Genomic DNA, 20,964 nt, shown 5'->3' with positions numbered 1-20,964 from the left:
TCATTTATAGAATGAAAGAACAGTTGTGCTGGAAAAGTTCTGACTGTTGAAAAGTCTGACCACTATAGTATCACTTGTTCTACAATACTCCTCGCTATGGCACATGCCACTCAAATACTTATTACATATTAGTCCATATCTTTCAGACTACATTTAGGGGGCAGGTGAATTCCACGGCGAGTGCCAAAAAAAACCCTACAGAATTTGGTTCTGGGTACTGAATCCAGAATTTAATTTTTAAGAACAAGTTTCTAGGCCACATAGTTGCAAAGCTGGCTTGTGGCAACCTCTAGTGAAATCTCTGAAACTACAGAGGAACCCAGTAAACTTCCCAATGCTCAGCAGTTATGGCTTCAGTGGCTTACAGTGCTATCTGAACCGTGTCTACTCAGATGTAACTCCTATTCAATTCAATGCAGGTTAGTCCCAAGTAAGTGGGGTCAGGGTTGCAGTCTTACATAGCTCCTCATTTCTCTCCATGGTTACCAGAAAGAGAATAACTTGTTCCAAATAAGCAAAATTATGTAAAAAAATTAATAATTTATGCAGATCACAGAATTGGTGCAGAATAGGGCTAAACATTTTATTTTATTTTATTTTATTATTTTATTAATGCAGAGTATAGACTGCCTTGGTATTATGCCACCCTGTCTGTGCCAGCTTAAGCTGAGCTTTGGGAAGGAGACATGAGGCTCTGGCAGGGTCCTAGAGCCAACCTACCTCCTTCCCAAAGCCCGATAAGCACTTGCTCAGCTTTGGGAAGAAGAAAGGAGGACTCTAGAACCTTGTCAGAGCCCTACGCCTCCTCCCTGAAGCTGGTCCAGGGCTAAATGGGCTTTGAGAAGGTGCCTTCCTCAGCTGCGCAGTGTGACCGCACCACTCACACTGCCCTAAATCTGCCTCTGTACATAGCCAACAATGTGGTAATTGTGTGCCATAGTGCAATGACTACTTCCTTTACTTTACTTTACTTTATTTATTTAATTTCTATATACATCTGTACATACCCTTGAATAAAATGAAAAGGGAAAAAACAAAATGGGAGGGTGCAAGCAAAAAGAAGCAGGATTTTAAATACATACCTTAAGCATAAGGGGGTCAGTTATATAATGGAAACATGAACTGCTAACCGGTTTTGGGGGGTTTGTTTTTTTAAAAAAGCTCAATGCTGATTGTACTTCTGTTGTCACAAAAAGGGGAAAGGTAAAGCCACAAATCAACAACATTAACATAAAGAGGGGAGGGGAGGGGAGGGGAGGAAGAAGCGCACTTCCTGGTAACAAAGAATATTTGCCACATTTGAATGGATTTAAATCACACCTTAGGAGTCAAAAAGCTGAAACAACGAACTGACTCAGAAATGCTGGCAGTTATTTTGAGCCTTCATTGAAGATAGACATGGTGCTGGGAGTCTGGGAAAAGGTAAGGATAATTCCTATGTTTTGAAATGGGGGAAATTATTACATAGGAAATTATAGACCAATCACTTTAATTTCAGTATTTAGCCGTATGCTAGAATATGAAACAGCTGCCCTTTGTGCACATAGCAGTAGTGTGCCATTAGGAACAGCCAAAATGGATTTACTTATACATTGAAGTGGAATGTTTCTTTAGGTGGCATAAAAATGGAGGGATTGCACCAACTTAGGTATGGTAAACTCTGAAAAATCAATAGAATGAAATGCAAGAAACTCATGCGAAAGAATAACTAAACATGCAATGGAGGATAACCAGCTCAATTTCACACTCCTGTAAATGTGGCTAAGGCCATTTAGACTGCAGCAGGAATAATAAATGTATGGCAAGGAGGACTTCCAGGTCCAATGGTGACTCACAAGCAAAGGAAAATGCTTTTGATGGAGGCCATTTGTTGTCAGAGTGGCCTGGTTTGGTCTTTTTCTCTCTCACAGCATGCTGAGCTAAGCCAATGTTTGCCTTAGTGTGTTATCTGAAGCCAGGCTCATGGTTAAGCTTCCTCCTCAATAACCATGCACTGTAGCCAAGGTTTTTCTCTAGGCTAGGCTATTCAGACGACAAGCTCAGTATGATGTGGGAGGGGGAAAAGACTCTGGAGGAACAAAGTAGCTGTGAGGTCTTCTTTGAGAAGCTGCAGGTTTGCATATGCCATAGTTTGACTTACTGTGACAGTCAACATGTATTGATTGTAATGCTGGGTTTGGGTTTGGGCTAGATCCCTTGGCATCCCTTCCAGCTGACTGATTTGTGATTCTTAAGATTTCTGTGAATGGGCTTCTGATCAGTGTAGGTTGCCTGAGGCATGCAATGGACTCGATAGTTCTGGCAAAGCTGTCAGTAAAGGTAAGGTAAAGGACCCCTGGACGGTTAAGTCCAGTCAAAGGCGGCTATGGGGTTATGGTGCTCATCTCGCTTTGAGGCCAAGGGAGCCGGCGTTTGTCCACAGACAACTTTCCAGGTGATGTGGCCAGCATGACTAAACCAGTTTTGGCACAATGGAACACCGTGATGGAAACCAGAGCACACGGAAACACCATTTACCTTCCCGTCACAGTGGTACCTATTTATCTACTTGCACTGGTGTGCTTTTGAACTGCTAGGTAGGCAGGAGCTGGGACAGAGCAATAGGAGCTCACCCCATTGTGCGGATTCGAACCACCAACCTTCTGATCGGCAAGCCCAAGAGGCTCAGTGGTTTAGACTTGTTAATAGTTCTGGAAAATCTGCCAGTACCTTCCCTTTGTTGGGTGGAGATTAGCTGATGAGCAAGTTATTGGCCAGAGACAGTTGTAAAAGGGGGAGAGTCATTTTGGAGAAGGGAACATGCCTTTCTTTGACGGCAATGTCATCAAGCTATGTGTGTGAAGAAATCTCAGTTTGGAGAAAGGGAGAATGGGAAACAGGGCCAGCCCAAGACGTTCTACCACCTGAAGCAAAGCCGCTGCCACCCCACATGCTGCTCCCTCCCAGTGCTGACCTCATCCTTTCTCCTCCTCCTCTTGACTTTGCAGCTACAGCCGCGGTGGCAGTGCAGATGTTCTGTGGCTATCCAGGTTTCCCAGCTGACAAAGCCTCATTCTGATGAATGACCCTCGGGAATGTGGGGTCCTTGTGGAGCAAAGCAAGGTGGGCCAGGCAGCCTCAAAGATATCTCAGTGAATCCTTTTTAGATTTAAGAGTAGCAAGCAGAGTTTAAACATTAACAGTTAAAACTTAAACAGTATTTGTTGTGGCAAAGCATCAGAGGAGCAGGCAATCTCTGAACCCTTCCCCAGAGCAAGATATGGGTGATCTGCTGCTACTGAAGAGCCCTGTAGGAACACAACTGACCACTATTCTGCAAGAACAAGGGGGGCAGCAGCATTCCTAGAGAGCTAAATGGTGGTGGTGGGTGTTCAAATTCTATGCCCATCCTAACCAGCTACTTGATGTGAAAACCTCAGTGCAGTGAAGAAGTGGGTTGATCTTGCTGAGGAAAGGAAATCGTAGGATGCTGGTTGTTCTCCATGAAATCTGACATGGATGCAACAGGTTTGGAGGCATCTGTTGCAGATTCACGGTGCTAATGCTTAACCTGCACGTTTATAAAAAAGGTAAAGGACCCCTGACAGTTAAGTCCAGTTGCGAACGACTGTGGGGTTGCGGCGCTCATCTTGCTTTACTGGCTAAGGGAGCCAAAATTTGTCACAGACAGTTTTTCCAGGTCAAGTGGCCCAGCATGTCTAAGCCACTTCTGGCGAAACCAGAGCAGCGCACAGAAACGCTGTTTACCTTCCTGCCGGAGTGGTACCTATTTCTCTACTTGCACTTTGACGTGCTTTGAACTGCTAGGTTGGCAGGAGCTGGGACCGAGCAACGGGAGCTCACGCCGTCACGGGGATTCGAACCGCCAACCTTCCGATCAGCAAGGCCTAGGCTCTGTGGTTTAGACCACAGCGCCACCCACGTCCTTGCATGTTTATAAATGCACACAAATATTACACAATGCCATTAAGCCTCCAATGACCTCCTACCAAAGCAAAGCAAACCCGGACAAGCACTGCACCCCTGAAACACTGCATGATTTTGAGAACTGGGGTGTATGCAAAAGTATGTTCAGCCTCAGGGTAGGACATTACCCATTCAACTTTCTGCTGTTCTAATATTGAAATTGTTGTCCTTATTCTAATCTTGCCACTTGTCTATTCTCTTTGCATCTACACATTTCTGATTCCTTCCAGGAATGTCTTTGACTCTCTCTCAAGAAGGTCTTTGATTTTTTGGAACTATGAAAAAAACAGAGAAATAAAATTTGGGGAAATGTACAGTGCTTCAATGGATGCCTTTTGAAGCCTGTTTTTCTGCAGGGGATCGTCAGACTAAGAATTCTAATTCTTGTTTAGCCTGTATCTCCCAGATGGAGTTTATTAAAGACATTTGCTTTGTGGAGATAGACTGTATGACATTCTCTAAGCTGCTTAGGTTTCTGTTGGGCCATATTTCTACCTGTGTAGCCACTTTCTGACAGGAAGTGCTGTTGCCCTGGAGCCGAGTCTCCATGGTAACACTCGCTTTTCAGACACTCAGTTGAAAATTCTAGTATGAAGAGAGCGAGACTCGTGCTGGAATACTGATTCAACCCAAGTGTCTGTAACACAGACTGAATTTTAATACCACTCAGCTACCCCATGGGCTAAAAATACACACCATTCATTCTCTTCCTGAACTTCGGTAAGCATCTTAAACTGACTCTGCTTTTGCTGTAGCTTCTGCTGGGATTCAGAATTTCTATGAATCAGCTACAATTAAGCCAGACTGGAACACGTGAAGAAGTGTCCAACCAAAGAACTGCAGACTAGATTAGGAATTTGCCATTGTTCATGGGAAAATGAAATGGGCTCTTACCCTAGGAATAAGTGAGGTGCATTGTAGTTAAATCTATCTAGTCTATCTAGGCCAGGAACACTGTGTACTTCTTGATTGCTTCTTGAGGCCCCAAGACCCACCCACAAAATAAATACACATGGACACTTATAGTAGTTTAAGTTTTGGGGCAAATTTTGGCCACAACTTTATTGAAATACAATCACGTGAGTGGTATTGGCTTAAGCATTGACTCCCCACTATAACTGACTCCACCTCTCAGGGTGATCGTCGAATGGGGTAAACCAAACGAGGGAGCAAGGTCGATGAGGACCAACCTAAGCTCACCTCGGGGTTCCTGTGGTCCTGGCATGGCCCTAGCCCCTCAAGCGGACTTCGGACGAGATCCAGGACCCCCAGATTCCTTTAACAGAATACCCAGTTCCTGGAGGGGCAGGTGATGGCTGCACCTCCCCTCCCCACAATCCAACTGAGCCAATGCCCACCTTAACAAGTTGTGACGATTTGCTAAGGGGTAGGCAAAAACCAAATGGCTAAAGCCAATCTGCCAAATGGAAAAAATTCCTACCCAGCCCCTGTTCCAAAACAGGCAACCCAAACCAAAGCAAGGGCAAGCGACTCTACCTAAACTAGGGAGGGTGGGCGGGTGATCAGCCGTGCAAATGCAAGTGCCCCACTTGCATCACACTGCCTTTTTTAAAGCCCCTGGGATCACACCACCTACTGGCTATTGGCTAAAACCGCCTGGCATGATCCCAGGGGAATGGCCAGGACTTCCTGCTCCCCCCCCCCATTTTAACCCTGTCAGGTGAGCTCTTGGGTCCCGAGCGCAACCAGGACCCTCTGTTATGAGGCTCCCATTTCTGAGATAAATATATTTTCATAGCATTTCTGACTGTAAGCTGCAATTATTATTATTATTGTTATCTGTTTTTACTGTGTGGTGTGGGTATCTCATGAGAGTGCTCTTCCAGCCCAGAAGGTAATTAAACAGAACTTAACTTTTAGTGTTGGTATGACTAAAGCCAGTGGGTTACATCCATAGAATCATAGATTTGTAAAGCTGGAAGGGACAGGGAGGGTCATCTAGTCCAACCCCCTGCAATGCAGGAATCTTTTGCCTAATGTGGGGCTCAAACCCACAACCCTGAGATTAAACAGTCTCATGTTCTACCACCATATTTAAACAACTAAATGTTACTTAGAGTAGACCCAATGAAATAAATAGAACTACGTTGTTATTACACAGCAATAAACAAACAACACGTACATTTAAACCAGTATAAAACAAAAAGAGGAATCTAAAACATATTCATATATTTGTTTAAAGCAGGGTTAAAACACCCACTGAAGGAGACCACAGATAATTCAGATCCAAAGGCCTGGCAGAAAAGAAGGTCAGGTTCATTAATTTCAGTGGGTCTCCTCAGAGTAAGATCAGCACTGAATCCTCACCTAGGACTTTACTTTGTCGTACTGAAAGCAAGACCTAGCCCCAGCAAACTTTAGCTGGATCATGACCATTCATCACCTCCAGTGACAATGTCACATGATTTCATGTTGCAATAAGTTCAGGCACTGGCCTTGTTTCTAGTTTCCATCTCACTGTGCCAAGGCACAGAGAAGATGTATGGAACAAAGCTGTGGCTTTCTGCTTCTCCTTTTAAGGGCACTTGAAGAAGGGAGAACCAGCGACCTTTGGAGAGGTAGCATGGTTAAACATGACAACCTGAACAAATTCTCTTTGGCAGTTTTCAGTTTTCTGAAAGAAAATATGCTCTTTTCTTCACCGACTGCCACCACTGTTATGTCTTGCTTTAATTGAGTTCAGTTGCTCAGATCTCTGCTTCGCACCCCAGGTATTTCTGCTTGGCTGGGATGTGTCTTTGAACTCTGATAATGCCTCTTGCTTGTCTGGATGGAGGACAGAGAGGAGAGTGTGATTTGCAGGAGAGGGCAGTAGGTCGTGTGGATCTGTGTTGCTCTCCTGGCTTCCCAGCACAACCTCTTGCTGCTGCTTCCCAAGGGAGAGAGACAAGGCAGCAGGACGCTTGGCGCAGTGGCTGGAGGGTCAGATTGGCTCTGCCACCGAATTCACACTGTGCCAAGCTCCCTGCTGCCCTGCCCTAGAGTCATAGCTGTCAGCTTACAGATTTGAAAATAAGGGATCAGCAGCCTCGAAAATAAGGGATCAGCAGCCAAAATAAGGGATTTTCCAAGCACAGGTATGTTCAACTTCTGAGCTCCTCCAAGCCAAAGGCAGAAAGCCCAGCCAGCAGCCAAACAAAGCCTCAAGCGGTGGTTCCCACAGTGCAGCAACCCAGCAAAGGGGATGCAGCAAGGAAAACCACCATCACCTCTCCGCTGAGAAGCGCTGAGCAAAGGCGAGTCCCCAGGCAACACGGCCGATTTGATCAGCACAAGGCATGCAAGCTCCAGTCCCCAGTCATTCTTAGACTCCTTATTGGGTGAGCAACGCAGCCAAGCAACACAGTTGGAGCCTCCCTCCTCCCTGGCTGGCAGGGAGGGAGGGAGAGGAGCTGCTTCCTTTGAAACCCGGGAAATTTAAGGGACATCATCAATAAGGGACAGCAGTGGGACACAGTGCTGGGATAAGGGACTTTCCCATCAAATAAGGGACGGTTGACAGCTATGCCTGGAGTTTGTCTGAAGACAGCTTTTCTGGGCCATGTGGCCTGCATAACTGAACCACGTCTGGCACACGGAACACCATGACAAGTGCCAGAGCGCACGGAAACACCATTTACCTTCCCGCCGTGGCCGTACCTATTTATCTACTCATGCTGGTATACTTTCGAACTGCTAGGTTGGCAGGAGCTGGGGCAAAGCACTGGGAGCTCACCCTGTAGTGCGGATTCAAACTGCTGACCTTAGGATCGGCAAGCCCAAGAGGTTCGGTGGTCTAGACCACAGTGCCACCTGCATCCCTCTTGGTAAGCAGCAGCAACCCATGGTGTTGGGAAGCTGGGAGGGCAGTGCAGCCCCACCCCCCCACCTGACACTACTGTGCAAATGTGTGTAGCAATGAACCTAGTGTACAAAAGTAAAAATTACATGTGTTGCTCTGTCCACCACTGGCATGTGGTCCCCTGATTAGAACGCGATGCAGAAGGGCAGATTTTGGTTGAACATTAGTAGAAGTATCTTCACAGCAACAGCAGCTCAGCAATGGAAGTAATTGCCCAGAGGCGGGTGGTCTCTCCCCCATAGGAAGTCTTGCAGCAGATGTTGGACAGTCATGTGTGCATTTGAAGAATACGACCCCAGAGTTTTCTCTTCTCCATGCCAAACTGAAACTGATGGCATGATGTTTCCCCCATAAGGCAGCAGTAACCTAGGCTCGGGTTTCAGTTTCTCTCTTTGATTCTTTGCCTCAAGTTTGCGATTAGGCTACACAAATACTGTCTTTCAGTTCTGATTGGGGGAAAATATGTCTGAACTGTGGACTAGAAATAAAAAACAAAGTTGACATCTGTTTGGATTCAATCCCGTTAGATGACGGTTTGGGTTGTTTTCCTAGATCAAAAGTCTTTGTCTCATCAGCTCTTTTGAGTCCCCTTTCAAAGTACTTTTCTTTACCAAAATGTTCTCATTATATTCAGCAACTACTCACAAGTTCAAAAAACCCAGGCATGCTGAGTGAAGATTCTATTTTGGGGTTTGTGAATTCATTCCATTGCTTTCCGCGCTTTCTTCTTTTCTCTTCCTCTGTGTCTGTCTCATGGGCTTTTATCTCCTCTCCTATGCTAGCTAGCTCCCATTACCTTTTAGGTTTCACCTATTTCCTCCCTTCCTTCTCCTCCTAACAATTTCTGTAAAATTCGAACACTCTCAAAAGGCTGCTAATCCCTCTTCTGCCTAGTTTGCTTGTCCCCTTTCTTTCCCTGGGAGTTGAATCAGTACTTTTGTCTGCTTAACAAATCTTTACACACTTCCCTTTGATATTGTCTAGGGGCAAATTTATTCCAAAAGACAATGAGTTGCCATTTGTCCTCTAGGGCTTTGTGGCATTGAGGGAACTTTTAAGGAAAACTGTCCCCAATCTTCATAAAGAAAATACCTACTTATGTATACACACACTTAAGTGAACATATACAAGAATCATGGGAGGCCTGGTCAACAGGGACAGAGCCCTATCCACATTTTGCTTTGAGTTGTGTGGGTAGGCTGAATGCCTGGACCCCTTTGTAATTCCTGGCTCTAGTGCATATTCAATTGCCAGAATAGACAGGTAAATCGCCTGGGAGATGAGCCATTAAAAAGTCGATGGGAAGGTAATGGGCCATTAAGAAAGCCAAATGGGAGGGGGGCCTGCCTCAACTCAGAGATAGTTTAGAAGACAAAAGAGAGTTTTGAAGTAAGTAGAGTTTTAAAGTTGAGTTTAGGATTTGGCATTTTTGCATGATGTCTGGTACATGTGACATTCTGTAAAAGGAAGCAAGCTGGAGAGAGAGTCTGAACCATGGCTGAGGTTAGTTTGAGTCCAATAGTGCAGCTAAGGGAGAAGCAAGACCCTCCTGGGATGTCCGTACTGTGAACCCCTCCACCATAGGCTCAGGTTGCATATATGTGTAAAGAAACAGCACCCCAGTCTCTGCTGTGCCTCATTTCCAAAAGGAAACATGGACCCTGTGTAAGCACCTGGAACCCCTGGAATCTCACACTGCTAGGATATTGGGGTGGTGTGTAACAGTATCTTTGCAAAAGAGAAGGGTGGGGAGAAAACCATAAAAAGTTGGGGCCCCCTCTGGTGACCCTTTGGCCTCGAGGGACCCCATTAGATGCTCCACCAGGCCCAGTAGCTATCAGCTGCTGCTGAAGAACATTGTGAATGCCTTCTGGCCCTTAAAGCCTGACTGGAATGCTTGATATTTTAGAAACTGAATGCATATAGTTTGGGTACATCGAACCCGAACCTGAGGCTCTTGTTCCAGGAAGTAAGACCTGCAAATAAACCGAGCTGAAATATTTATTTGAGTATATAGAGGCAGTATGCAGTGTATGGGGCACTCTCTGGAATTCTTTGTCTCAGTGTGGCCATCACAAGTGAGCCATTAAGCATGGTACATTAGAACCTTTTAGTATCATCACCATGTTTCATCTTGTAATGAGCACCCACTCTATAAAAATATTTCCAACACACACACAGGTCCTCCAAACAAATGCTTAGGCCCATCCCAAATCTAACCACACACACACACACACACACAATATCACTACCCCAGATACATGTGTTTGCCTAGTCCCACGGTTCATGTTGCAACCCAGCTTTTTGTTAACACCCCACCCTGCTAGCACCGTTGGCTCATCTGTGTAAGAAGGAATTTAAGGCAAACCATTTGAATTCCACTCAGCACAAGCTTTCACTGTGTTTGACGGAAGCATTCCTAAGTGCTGGTAGAAGACAGTAAGTGTAAATGTATAAAGGAAGTAAAAAGAGTTTCCTTCCACTGCCAATCAAATTTGGCAGGCAGAGAGATTTGGAGAAGATTCAAATGACAGCTCCTAAGTCTATATGGAGATGTCATTAATGCACGTACAATCTTGCTGGGCTATGAGATATTTACAGAGAGTTGAAAGTGTTTCCCAATATCTTACCCTTTGGTGATGAAATTGCAAAAAATGTGTTTCCTTTGCAATGGTATCTGTCGAGCATAGTAAAATGTCATGTAGGGAGCTGGTGGGCCATAGCCTCTGCAGAGCAACTCTTGGTGGCATAGCCAAGAGTGTTTTGGGTCACAACAGAGATCTGAATGTTCATGTTCTAGTCGAATCCAGGGACTTCTAGTCTTTGCATGAGCAATTACAATTGACAACTTAAAGAAGGTTTGGATAGGTGAAAGGTAAAACAGAAATTTGAGGGTGGGGTGAGTAAGAAGAGGAAGGAGGAAGCCACAGGAAAGTTCAGGGAGCAGGTGTCATACAGGAGGGAGAGGTACAGGGAACCCGAAACAGTAAGACAAGAGCACAGTCTGTGGAGTTTTGGTGCAAAAGCACTGCTTATACAAAGCAGGGAGCTTTGATCAATTCAGTATTGTTTGAGGAATAGCAGCAAACGGTGACAGTCTTACAGGGATCATACATGGTACCCAGAATCAAGTTATTTTGGCACATGAAGCACAAACTCCCCCAAGCCCTTTCACCACCCCCTGGCAATAAAAAAAGCATACAATCATAATAAATTAAGTAACCCTTTGACATCCAAAATCAGCATCTCGCGGCAGATGCCTCATTCTGCCTAATGGAAGCATATACATAAGTAAGCATGCACAGTTGCATTTTTAGCTGTATCCTTTGAGTCACTAACCTTGGTTAATGGTTTGATTCCTCCGCCATTCTAATGTTCCTTTTATTTCACTGGTGTCAAGTTGGATTTGAATGCTGGAGTGTGAGTTTCATGACAGATTCATTTAAGGAGCATTCTGTACTTAAATAGCTCTTTTGGCTTGTCCACACTGGAGTTTACTGTGTGTTTGCATTCCCATTTAATTTTTATAATCCACATAACATTACCCTCCAATAACATAATTCTTCCCTTGTAAATTTGGGGTTTACCTGATAGAGGTAATCAGATAACTTGTGGAGACTCAAGCTTCCAACCACTTCACTCAGGGTTGCAGACTATTTGTTTCATTCTTTTGGGGTGGGTGGATTAATTTTCACTTTATGCTACTTCCCTTTCCATGTCTGCTATTTCCTCATTGCTTCCATTACTTTTCTGGCTGTGCTTGGAGTGATTTCCAATGGGGTTTCTTTCCCCCCCCCTCTTTTGATCCATCAGATTTGCACAAAACCAGAGCACTGCACAAGCAAGCAACATAAAAAACTTCTATGCTGAAATAATATATTGGGCAGCAGTCTGAAAAATTGTGTGCTGAGAATTTACAGTTGCTTTCATTTCTTTTCTAACATGCTAGTAGGGGCACATCACAAGTTTGTGTTTCTTTGGATTCCTCAGATTTGCACAAAACTAGAAAACTGCACAAGCAAATCTACAATTTCCTGTGCACTTTAGCATATGTCTTGGGTAGACTAGAAAGACAAAACAAGGTGCACATGCATGCCCTGTCAGTACTTAATTGGCATAATGGAATCAAAAAATCAGAAGGCGGATAGAAGCACAAAGGGGAATGCCTACTGGTATGAACAGGAAAGATTGAAGTTGCTCTTCGGTACTCATTCAAATACATGTGGGAATGGACTACATTGGTCTAATTTGCACAGGGGACAAGTGGATAAATTGCTAAATAATGCTCAAATGTGGACAAGCCCTTCAACTTACCTGCACTTAAACCAGTGCCTTGGTCACTGAGGAAGCTGGTACCATGTACAGAGCAGCTCCCATATTTTTCTCAGGCATCGAAAGTTGCATCTGCTTATATTGATCAGCAGCAATTTTGGAAACAAGCCCTGCTGTATAATATCATTAGCACCCCAGCAATGCCTTCAATGTCATTATGGACCCAGCAGTGCAGCTTTCAGGCCATCCTGATTTACAAATGGCTTTTCCCCATCTCAGCGGGCACTATACAGTTTCTCTCTGTGCGTCAGAGAGTTTTTATCTGTAATTGAGGCTTGGCCATCAGCCACAAAGCTTGGATTGCTCAGGATTTGATGCTGTTTTTCTTTCCAGTTTAATTGAGGGCCTTGGCTTCAGATGAGCAGGGCTGGTGCCAGCAGCCAGAGAACCTTGGCAGCTCTCCAAGGTCCTTGGTCTCTAGGGCAGGGAGATACAATAAGGGCTGAACCCAGTCTGCTACTGTTGTTGCCAAAGATGGACCTCAGATCAGAGGTGACGGACAGCTCAGTTCTGGCTCTTGTCTACAGCTTGTTGCCTTCCTGCCTGCAGCAGAGGATGAGAAGGATGCTGCTGCCGGAAAGCTGGAAAGACATTTCTCTCAGTCAAGGTCTGGCACTTGAGGTGAAAAACAGCAGCACACTCCGGAACTCGTGGATCTGGCAATCTCTCTGGCTACCAGCTGCATTCCTAGAACTACAGCACCCACTCGCACTTTGTTAGGGTCCTCACCTTGGTCCTCCTGACACTTCCTCACAGGGTCCTCTTGATCTGGATCATCAAGGGTGCAACTGATGCTGAGAAGCAGCAGTTGTAGCCTTAGGACTTTTGCAGCTGGAGAAAGAGTGTGCCGGGGCGGGGGTGGCAGAACGCCCCCCTGTGTGTGTGTGTCTGTAAGATTAAAGGTGCAGGCAAGAACAGAGTGCTCTTCTGTGGAATGTGTTACTGAAGCTACAGTTTCACCTCAGTTCATGGCAAGCAGCAGGGCTGGGTAGGGTTTGGGTTTAAAGCAACATTCCTCACTTCCAGTCCCATTTCCTTGAACAACCTCAGGCTTTGTGAGAGTTAAGCCACCCGGCTGAGACACTCTGCATTTAACACAAACAGAGCAAGCTCTAGCGCTGCATTGCAATCTGTGGGAGCTGGATCCAGGTTGCTGTGTATAAGGACTCCCCAGCTATGCAAACAATCTAGCATAATAGTTTTGGGAAGGAAGAACTGCTAGAGTTATCGTGTGATGTAGAAACACGTAATTGTTGGGGGATGGAATAGAAAAGGGGCATGTCTGTGCTTGGCCTCTTGGCTGAATTGCAACAACCTCAGCCCCATCGCCACCACCCTGCCTGGAACTTCTCAGGCCTCCATAGGGAGGCTGCCAGCTGACTTAGCCAATTCCACTGCTACTGATAAACAGATAGCATGCGGTGACATCCTTGTGCAAGCCCTTTCAATTAAGCGAGGCTATGAAGTCGGGTTAACACATGAAGTGAGCTGTGCAAAAGGGAGTTGGTGTGGGCCTTCGCTTTTGCCGCAAGAGCACTGCACTGATGCTGCAGGATGCAGAACACGACCATGCCGTGGGCATCAGAGTCTTCTTGGCTAGATAATTACAGTCCATATCACTGGCACAGCAGCTCAGTAGAACTTCACTCTAACGGCTAGGTGGCTTGAACCTTCCCAGTAACCCAGAATAAGGCAACAGCAGGAATACCCAAAAGTTAGAATTCAGCTCCCACATCTCTTTATTAAGATTTTTAGGTACAGTTCGACAGGAAGAGGCATGTGTACAGCACAGGAGATAATAGTACTAAATACTGTCTGGGATGCAGTAGTAGCACTGAGGGGGAAACAACATAGCGACCTCTCCAGTTTAACAGTCCTGCCTTTTTCCTGTTATAATAGTCCACAAAGCTACTTTGTCAGGACTTCTCCTCTCAACATCTCGTGGGTTCCAGTTCCCAAACAATTCCACGAATATCATTTTTAGAAAGGGAACATTTCCATTGAAGAAGTCTGGCGCACATACGGCAGAGTCTAAAAAAACAAGAGCTGCAGACAATGCTTGGCACTTACATACTGAAGCATCTGCAGGAGCCTGCAAGAAAGTTATCTAAGATTAGCAACGTCCATCTATGACAAGGTCCAGGAACCATTTAAGTTACTACAGTGGAGCTCAGTAGCTATGCCAGCCAACAGGTCAGTTAACACAATAAAAAAGAGAGAGGATGCTGCTGCTGATGGAAGAGAGTTCAGGTGCTGGTACAGGACGAGAGCCCATGATGACACTGGCAGTGTGGAGAAACCCTGGGATGCCCGTGAGATGTTTTCACACATTGAATACATAGCAAGCAGGATTACAGCAAACAGGAAGGTCCTCCCAGCTTACATTCTCCCAGTTTACATTTCTAACAGGATAATTGCTCGAGCCAAACCCAGCTTCTAGTGACAGTCACTGAGGATTCAACAGTCCTGCAAAAACAAGCATTTTCAGATTCCGTCCCAGCAAAAGATTCCAAAAAGGGGGAAAAGAAAAGAACAGGGGGAAAATAGTTTTCCAATATGCTTCGTGTATGCTTGTCTCTCTGTCCCATGACAAAAGCTTTCCTCGGAGCTGGTTAGACAGGAAGGCATCTTTTCAGCTCTTTTGATTTAAGAGACCTGGCACTGAAAACACTGTTAGATACTTTTTTTTCCTCCCATTGATTCCTAGACATGAATGGCTTATTAAAAAAAAAAAACATAGTAAGGGAGAAAATCAGAGCTGTGCGCTGGAGAATCCAGAGGTGCTTCAAAGGGAAGAGCGGTGGTGAGTCATTCGGCCTTCTAAAGGCTGGAGAAAGTGCCCAGACAGCACATATGGTAGCTTGGCTGAGTCAGAGGGAGAAGACAAAAGCTCAGTGGAGACTGACAGCACCATGCCGAAGCAACCACAGAGAGGGTTAATGCATTGTTACCCTACCTGTATGCCCCCGACCCTGGACAAATGCCTACTAACACCATATTATCATTTTATAGACAAGAAGTAGGACCTTCCAATGAATAAAAATTGTTTTCATAGTAGCATCTGTCCAAAGCCTGGACAGACTCCATGCTTCAGACCTCATGTAAGGATTTTGGAGCATGTATATTTCTGTACAAGTCACTAGTTCTGCACGGAGTGACTATTCTTGATGGAACTTCAGGAGAGTGTTGAATCAGCCTAGGTACTAGGCATGCATGCTGAAAGCACATACCCTTTGATGCCTAAAAGGTGTGCATGGGGCTGGGGGCGTTGTCTGAGCTTGATAACTCTGCTGTAGATATTAGGTATTAAAAAAGTAACATCAATAAATGCTCTTATAACACACTGCCTTCGCTGAGGACACATGTAATTTCTCTACCTGATTCCTCTGTGGCTTGAGCACTGCATTCTGCACTCTGGTTAGGCTGTGATTTGCCCCCTGGACTGAGCCCACTAAAAATATGCAGGACAAACAGCCTGAGATTACATCCTAGGCAGGTATCCCAATTATCCCAACTGAGGGGGCAGATTGCCCTTACTTTGAGTAGCAGAATATTTCAGCTCTACCCATCTGACTATTTCATTATACAATGCCCATATCAATCAATAATCACTGTTGGTCTAGTTTCTATACCATTGATTCAGGAGTTGTAGGAAGGAAGGAAGGAAGGAAGGAAGGAAGGAAGGAAGGAAGGAGAGAGAATTTATTTTAATTATAATTGTTTTGAAGTAGCTTATATTAGATATTAGCAGGACCTGGTCAGGTAGTAGAGCTGGATATATAAAGCAAAGGGACATCAATAGAACAGAATTGTCATGTTCTTTCAGAGTGGTGTTTTGATAGGAATTTTGAAAACATTCTCATAGCTTTTTTATATTTAGAGTAAATGTTGAAACAATTCTGATATTTGACAATGCTATAAACAAACAAAATGGAAATATTTTGCACATCTTTAGTAAAAGGGCCCGTTTGAGGCAACTATTTCTCATCATATTTCAGGTACGAGAATTGAAAGTGAAAACGCTTACAACAAACAGCTCCTACCCTCCCTTTTCTGAATGACTGTAAACCAGACAGTAATAGATAGAATATGCCTCTTGCAGAGAATCTATTTGGATGAGAAGAAATTATTGCCTGGATTCCCCTCAATTTACAAGCCAGATACTTAGGTGTAGAGAAATGGAGTGGCTTGCCCAAGCTTTTATGGCATTCAGTCAATAATTAAATGCCAATATCTGGATTTTTCATCCACAGCCTTAATTGCCAGGCCAGTCTTTGCTTGGAATCCACTAATGGTTATCCTTCTGTTACTGATATCACAGCACAGTCAATTATGAGAAGAATAGCTTTCAGTGTGTTCGTAACCCTTTTTATGGATGTAAGTGTGTGCCATTAACAGCTTTATAAGAGCTATCCAGCAAGCGCTGCTCTCCCCATTATTGCAGCTTTTTGCTGGGTAATGCTTCTTCTGCTGAATTTTGCCTGTCATACTTCTTTTGGGAGGCATTAAGCAAAACCCGTGTGAAAGCGGCAATCGTGTGCATGAACATGAACATTAATGGAGTATCTTCTGCTTCAAGCTTTTATGGGCTTTTAATCTGGCCATAGTCAGAAGTAGCTATGGGTAGATTCACACAAAGAATCACAGAACTGTAGAGCTGGAAGGGACCCTGAGGATCATTCAGTCCAACCCCCTGCAAGGCAGGAATATGCAGCTGTTCCATACAGGGATCAAACCTGCAACCTTGGTGTTATTAGCACCCTCTAACTAACTGAGCCATGCATCATTAATGTCACATCTCTTGAAGACTTAACACTCTCATTTGCATCTGGCTGTGTGAACTTCGTGGATCAAAAATTCTGGTGTTTGTGATCCGATGTCTCTGCCATGGTGTTTCATTTGCAATGGCTGTTTCACACATAAAATGCACCATGTGGTGTGCAGCCATCAAGTGATGAATGTGTGGACTTGCTGCAAGCTTATTGGGGCCTCTACCAGGAAAGAGGTTTCCCATGCAATTCTGCTGTTGCTTATAAAAATGAAGAGGAACCTCTCCTCACTCAGCAGGACAGAGAGGCTCTTTTGGTACCTCAGCTGGCTATCTGGATTCATAGGTCTAAGTAGCCATGACAGCACTGATGCGAAGACTCAGTATTTGACATATCGAGACTCCAAAATACTAGGGCTGCTTCACACCCAATGTTTTCCCTACAAGGGTAGAGTGAGGAAAGTGTGAATCAGAGATGAGGAAACTGTGACCCTCCAGATGACATTAGACTCCAACTCCCATCAGCCTCAGCCAGCGCGGGCAATGGTGAGGGATGCTGGAAGTTGTAATCCAGTAACAACTGGAGGGCCACAGGTTTTCATGTGTGAAAAATGCACACATGTAGTTTTAGCCACATGCTTGGAAGCTGTTGCAAGATGCAAATTTCAAGCAAATGTACATGTAGCAAAAGAGACACTTGTGCAATTTCCACACACAATATTGTAGGTATCCCCCTCCTCCAGTCTGTTTATAAAAAATGTAATAAAACCCTCACCCAAACAATCTGAAGGAAACACAAACCCCGTTTAAGCTCCTGGAACCCCTGGAATCTTGCATTGCTCAGAAATTGGGGTAGCATGTAAAAATATGCATTTTTGTACACATTCCTTGGCCAGAGAACTGCATTGCAAAATTCAGAGAAGTGCACATTTCAAAGGATGACTGCACTTTGGTTTTCACGTTGTTTGTAAAGTGCAAAATCAGGTAGGCTTGCCTTTAAATGTGAGCTGAAACGTGATTTGCAAAAGCAAAGCAAGCAGACCCAATCAAAGTGCAGGCAGGTTGAATTCCAACATTATCCCCTTGCATGCAATGGCAGTTGCAATGGCACAAGTAATTTAACTTCAAAAGAAGAATAGTTATAGTAATTGGGAAGGCAGACAGCATAAGTCTGGCTAGATCAGATCAAAGGCCTACCTAGTCCAGCATCCTCTTTTCACAGTGGATGACCTTGTGCTTATGGGAAGCCCACAAACAAGACTCTCCTGCTCATGAACCCCAGCAACTGGCCTCTGAGCCTGTTGGTAGTATACAACGATTTGACTAATAGCTTCATCCTCCATTAATTTGTCTGGTCTCCTTTTATAGCCAACCGGAGACGGTCCCTGTCATTGGGTTAGACCACTTACGCACAAGGTTTTCCCTGAATGCATGTATGCGTATGCACCAAATCTGAGCCCACTTCCTGCTTTGAACTGATCTGGGAGAGTTTTCTATGTAGTGTAAGAATAACTCCATCACAAAGGACAGGCACTTCCTTCTTGGTACAGAAGTGTATTAACCTTCCCAACTAGCACGTCTTTCTTGTTTTATGGGCTTAAGATGCTTTCCCAGGTCAGCTCCTCTGGGACTGCTCTGCATTCAAACCTCAGTCACTTGACACATTTGTAGCTGATTGGTTGCAGGCAGCTGCATCCTGTTCCCAGGGATGGGTCAGGAGATCAGCAGTTGCACGGGTGAGCGTGGCCTTTCCCAAGGGATGAGCTCTAATCCATCTAAATTAGCAGGGAAGGAAATACCTTTCGGGTTCAGTGGCCTGCACAAAGTTTGAAATTAGCAGGTTTAGCATAGCATGCCTAACAAACATCTCTCTTGCTCCCCTTCCTGATAAGTCTCAATAAAAGTAGGTGAACCTGAAGATCAATTTAGAGCTTTTGGACTAGCAAGACAGTGGTGAGGTGCTCTACCTGCAGATGCCACTTTTGCCATTTTTACTTTGTACATCAGCTAGAGGCGGAGTATTCAGGGCTCTCAGCTCAATTCAGGCAACTAAGTTTTCTCATGCCAGGAAAGGCTGTTGAGGTTAAAAGCCGGTAAAGGCACAGGAGTCCCTGCCAAAATAAACAGAAGCAAACCCAAGGCGGATGGTCCCAGTGAAACTGAGTCACATGTCTAACACGTGATGGATTGTTGTGCACTGGCCAGTCGTGTGAAGACTGCACCACGCAGTGATGCCAAAGCAAGCAAAGACTACGGCAGCCAGATAGCTGAAAAGTAAACATTTATCTTTAAACTGATCAATCAACTAGAAGGCGAGGTGGCTGCAGATTCTGCTGGCTTTTGCTGGCCCTCCCCACTCCACAGCCTCCTATGGGGTATCCATGTAGTCCTAGTTGGTGCTGTAAGTGGGGTGGGGGAAGAGTGAAAGGCGACAAGGGAGGAACGTAAGATCAACCACTGTCTTTCACTTGATCTCTACATTTAATGGTAATTGCTCGTTCTCTGGGTTGTAGTCTGGCAACCCCTTGAGGCCACATCTTGAACACTTGAGTCTTTCTTCACCTTTGTGCGTTGGTGTTAGGGGAAAACATTTCAGATCAATAAACTTAAAATTGCAGCCTTCACCAGAAGACAATGATGAGGGAATGGGGGTTGTGTAATCCCTCTTTTGTGGCTTTAACTCTGTGCCTCTGGCCTTCCATTTTATTCCATGGAAGTTTCTTCTTAACTTGAAATTTTCCTCTCACTGTGTCTCTTTGGAGAGGCTCATTCTAGGGAACATTTTGCACTGCCACTGTGTGGATATTACAGACAGACCCCACATGTTATGTGCTTGAGAAGGAGAGCAGGGCAGGGTGGGAGCAAGACCTATTGATTTATCAACAGCGAGGAGGCTTCCAATAAGCCTCTTGGTATCTCACTCCCTAATTCTGGTTTTTGTTCTCACAGCAGCAGGGCTATTAGTCATGCCTTATATACCAAGTTGCATAATGCCAAGTCTAAAAATTGCATAGCAGAGCTGCATGTCAGTTCTAATAAGCGCTGCCTGAAACAATATTATCCTTGCTGATTAGGAATGCTTGGTCCACAGAGGATTTTCCATGTCAAATAGCAACAGGCTTGTCCTTGGTTCAAACAGAAATCAGATTCAGACCCCCGGCTATCTAACACCAGAAAGCCAATAACAGAAGCCACCTGGCTATGTATCGCCCAATTATGGCTCCTAAACCCACTTGGGTGCTCCCATTCTTTTGTTCAGTGCCAAAGACCCTGTGAAAACAACCATGAAAATATTTTCCACATACTTTTCAATCCCAGTGTCCTTTCCAGGTTTCCTGCAAGCACCTCATACAAGCACAGAAGTGGAATGGTGAAGGAGAAGGCTCATTGGGGTAATTTAATTGGACTTCCTGCCTGACAAAGGCCACAGCTGTCTCATCAGTAACGAATAAGCTGCTTGTGACTGTGCTAAACCCCTGGTCCTCAGGGCAGACACATACACCTCATTTTACCCTTGACTGCTATATTAACAGATAATTGCAACTCATCTATGGGGAGCTAGAAGCCTGCATTTAAATGACACTAAGCAGCAATTTTCTACAAGTTGGCAAAAACCTATCAAGCAACATATGCAGCAGCCCAGCTCCACAAAATGTCAGACCACAAAACCACCACTGTGTATGCTGGCCTACCAGGGCCTTGATAAGCTTTCTAGGTTCCCCCTTCCTCCCTGCTTTCATTGCCTGTCTGGGACTGCAAAAGCAGAGGTGTTTTATGTACCCAATAGGCCACAATATAAAGCTGGAGGTCTGTGGTGGACTTTGGGGGTGGGAATTGTGAGTTGTGCAGAGGTGCTCTAACAAAACGCAACTGGTTGCTTCCTTTGTCGTCCTCCCTAACTGTTGAAATGTAAGCTTCTGGGGGAGCAGGGAATTTTCATTTTTGCTATGTTAATAGACTGCCCCATATAAAAACAAGACATAATGAAACTAAGGACTTTGTCCAAAGTAGCACTAAGAAAGACTCCCATCAGCAC

General features: G+C 44.8%; 1 protein-coding gene across 11 annotated transcripts in view; it reads right to left on the bottom strand.

Annotated features, from left to right (window-relative positions):
- Window positions 1–20,964, bottom strand: part of KCNC4 (potassium voltage-gated channel subfamily C member 4) — a 60,011-nt gene that overhangs the window by 15,009 nt on the left and 24,038 nt on the right. The window contains exon 4 of one of the 11 annotated variants that reach the window (XM_081009656.1): window positions 13,876–14,191. The exons of 5 other annotated variants lie outside the window; for them this stretch is intronic. In XM_081009656.1, coding sequence (XP_080865782.1) covers window positions 14,028–14,191 — 164 coding nt within the window. In that variant the 3' untranslated portion in view covers window positions 13,876–14,027. Of the gene's footprint in view, window positions 1–13,875; window positions 19,328–20,964 lie in introns of those variants that run through there. 5 more of the 11 variants (XM_081009661.1, XM_081009662.1, XM_081009658.1 and 2 more) reach the window with 5 other exon arrangements.

The sequence above is a fragment of the Podarcis pityusensis genome (genome assembly GCF_964106645.2).
Source record: "Podarcis pityusensis genome assembly, chromosome: 6".
Classification (NCBI taxonomy): Eukaryota; Metazoa; Chordata; class Lepidosauria; order Squamata; family Lacertidae; genus Podarcis; species Podarcis pityusensis.
Note: the sequence above shows the minus strand (reverse complement) of the source record. Positions and strands in the feature narration are given on the sequence as shown.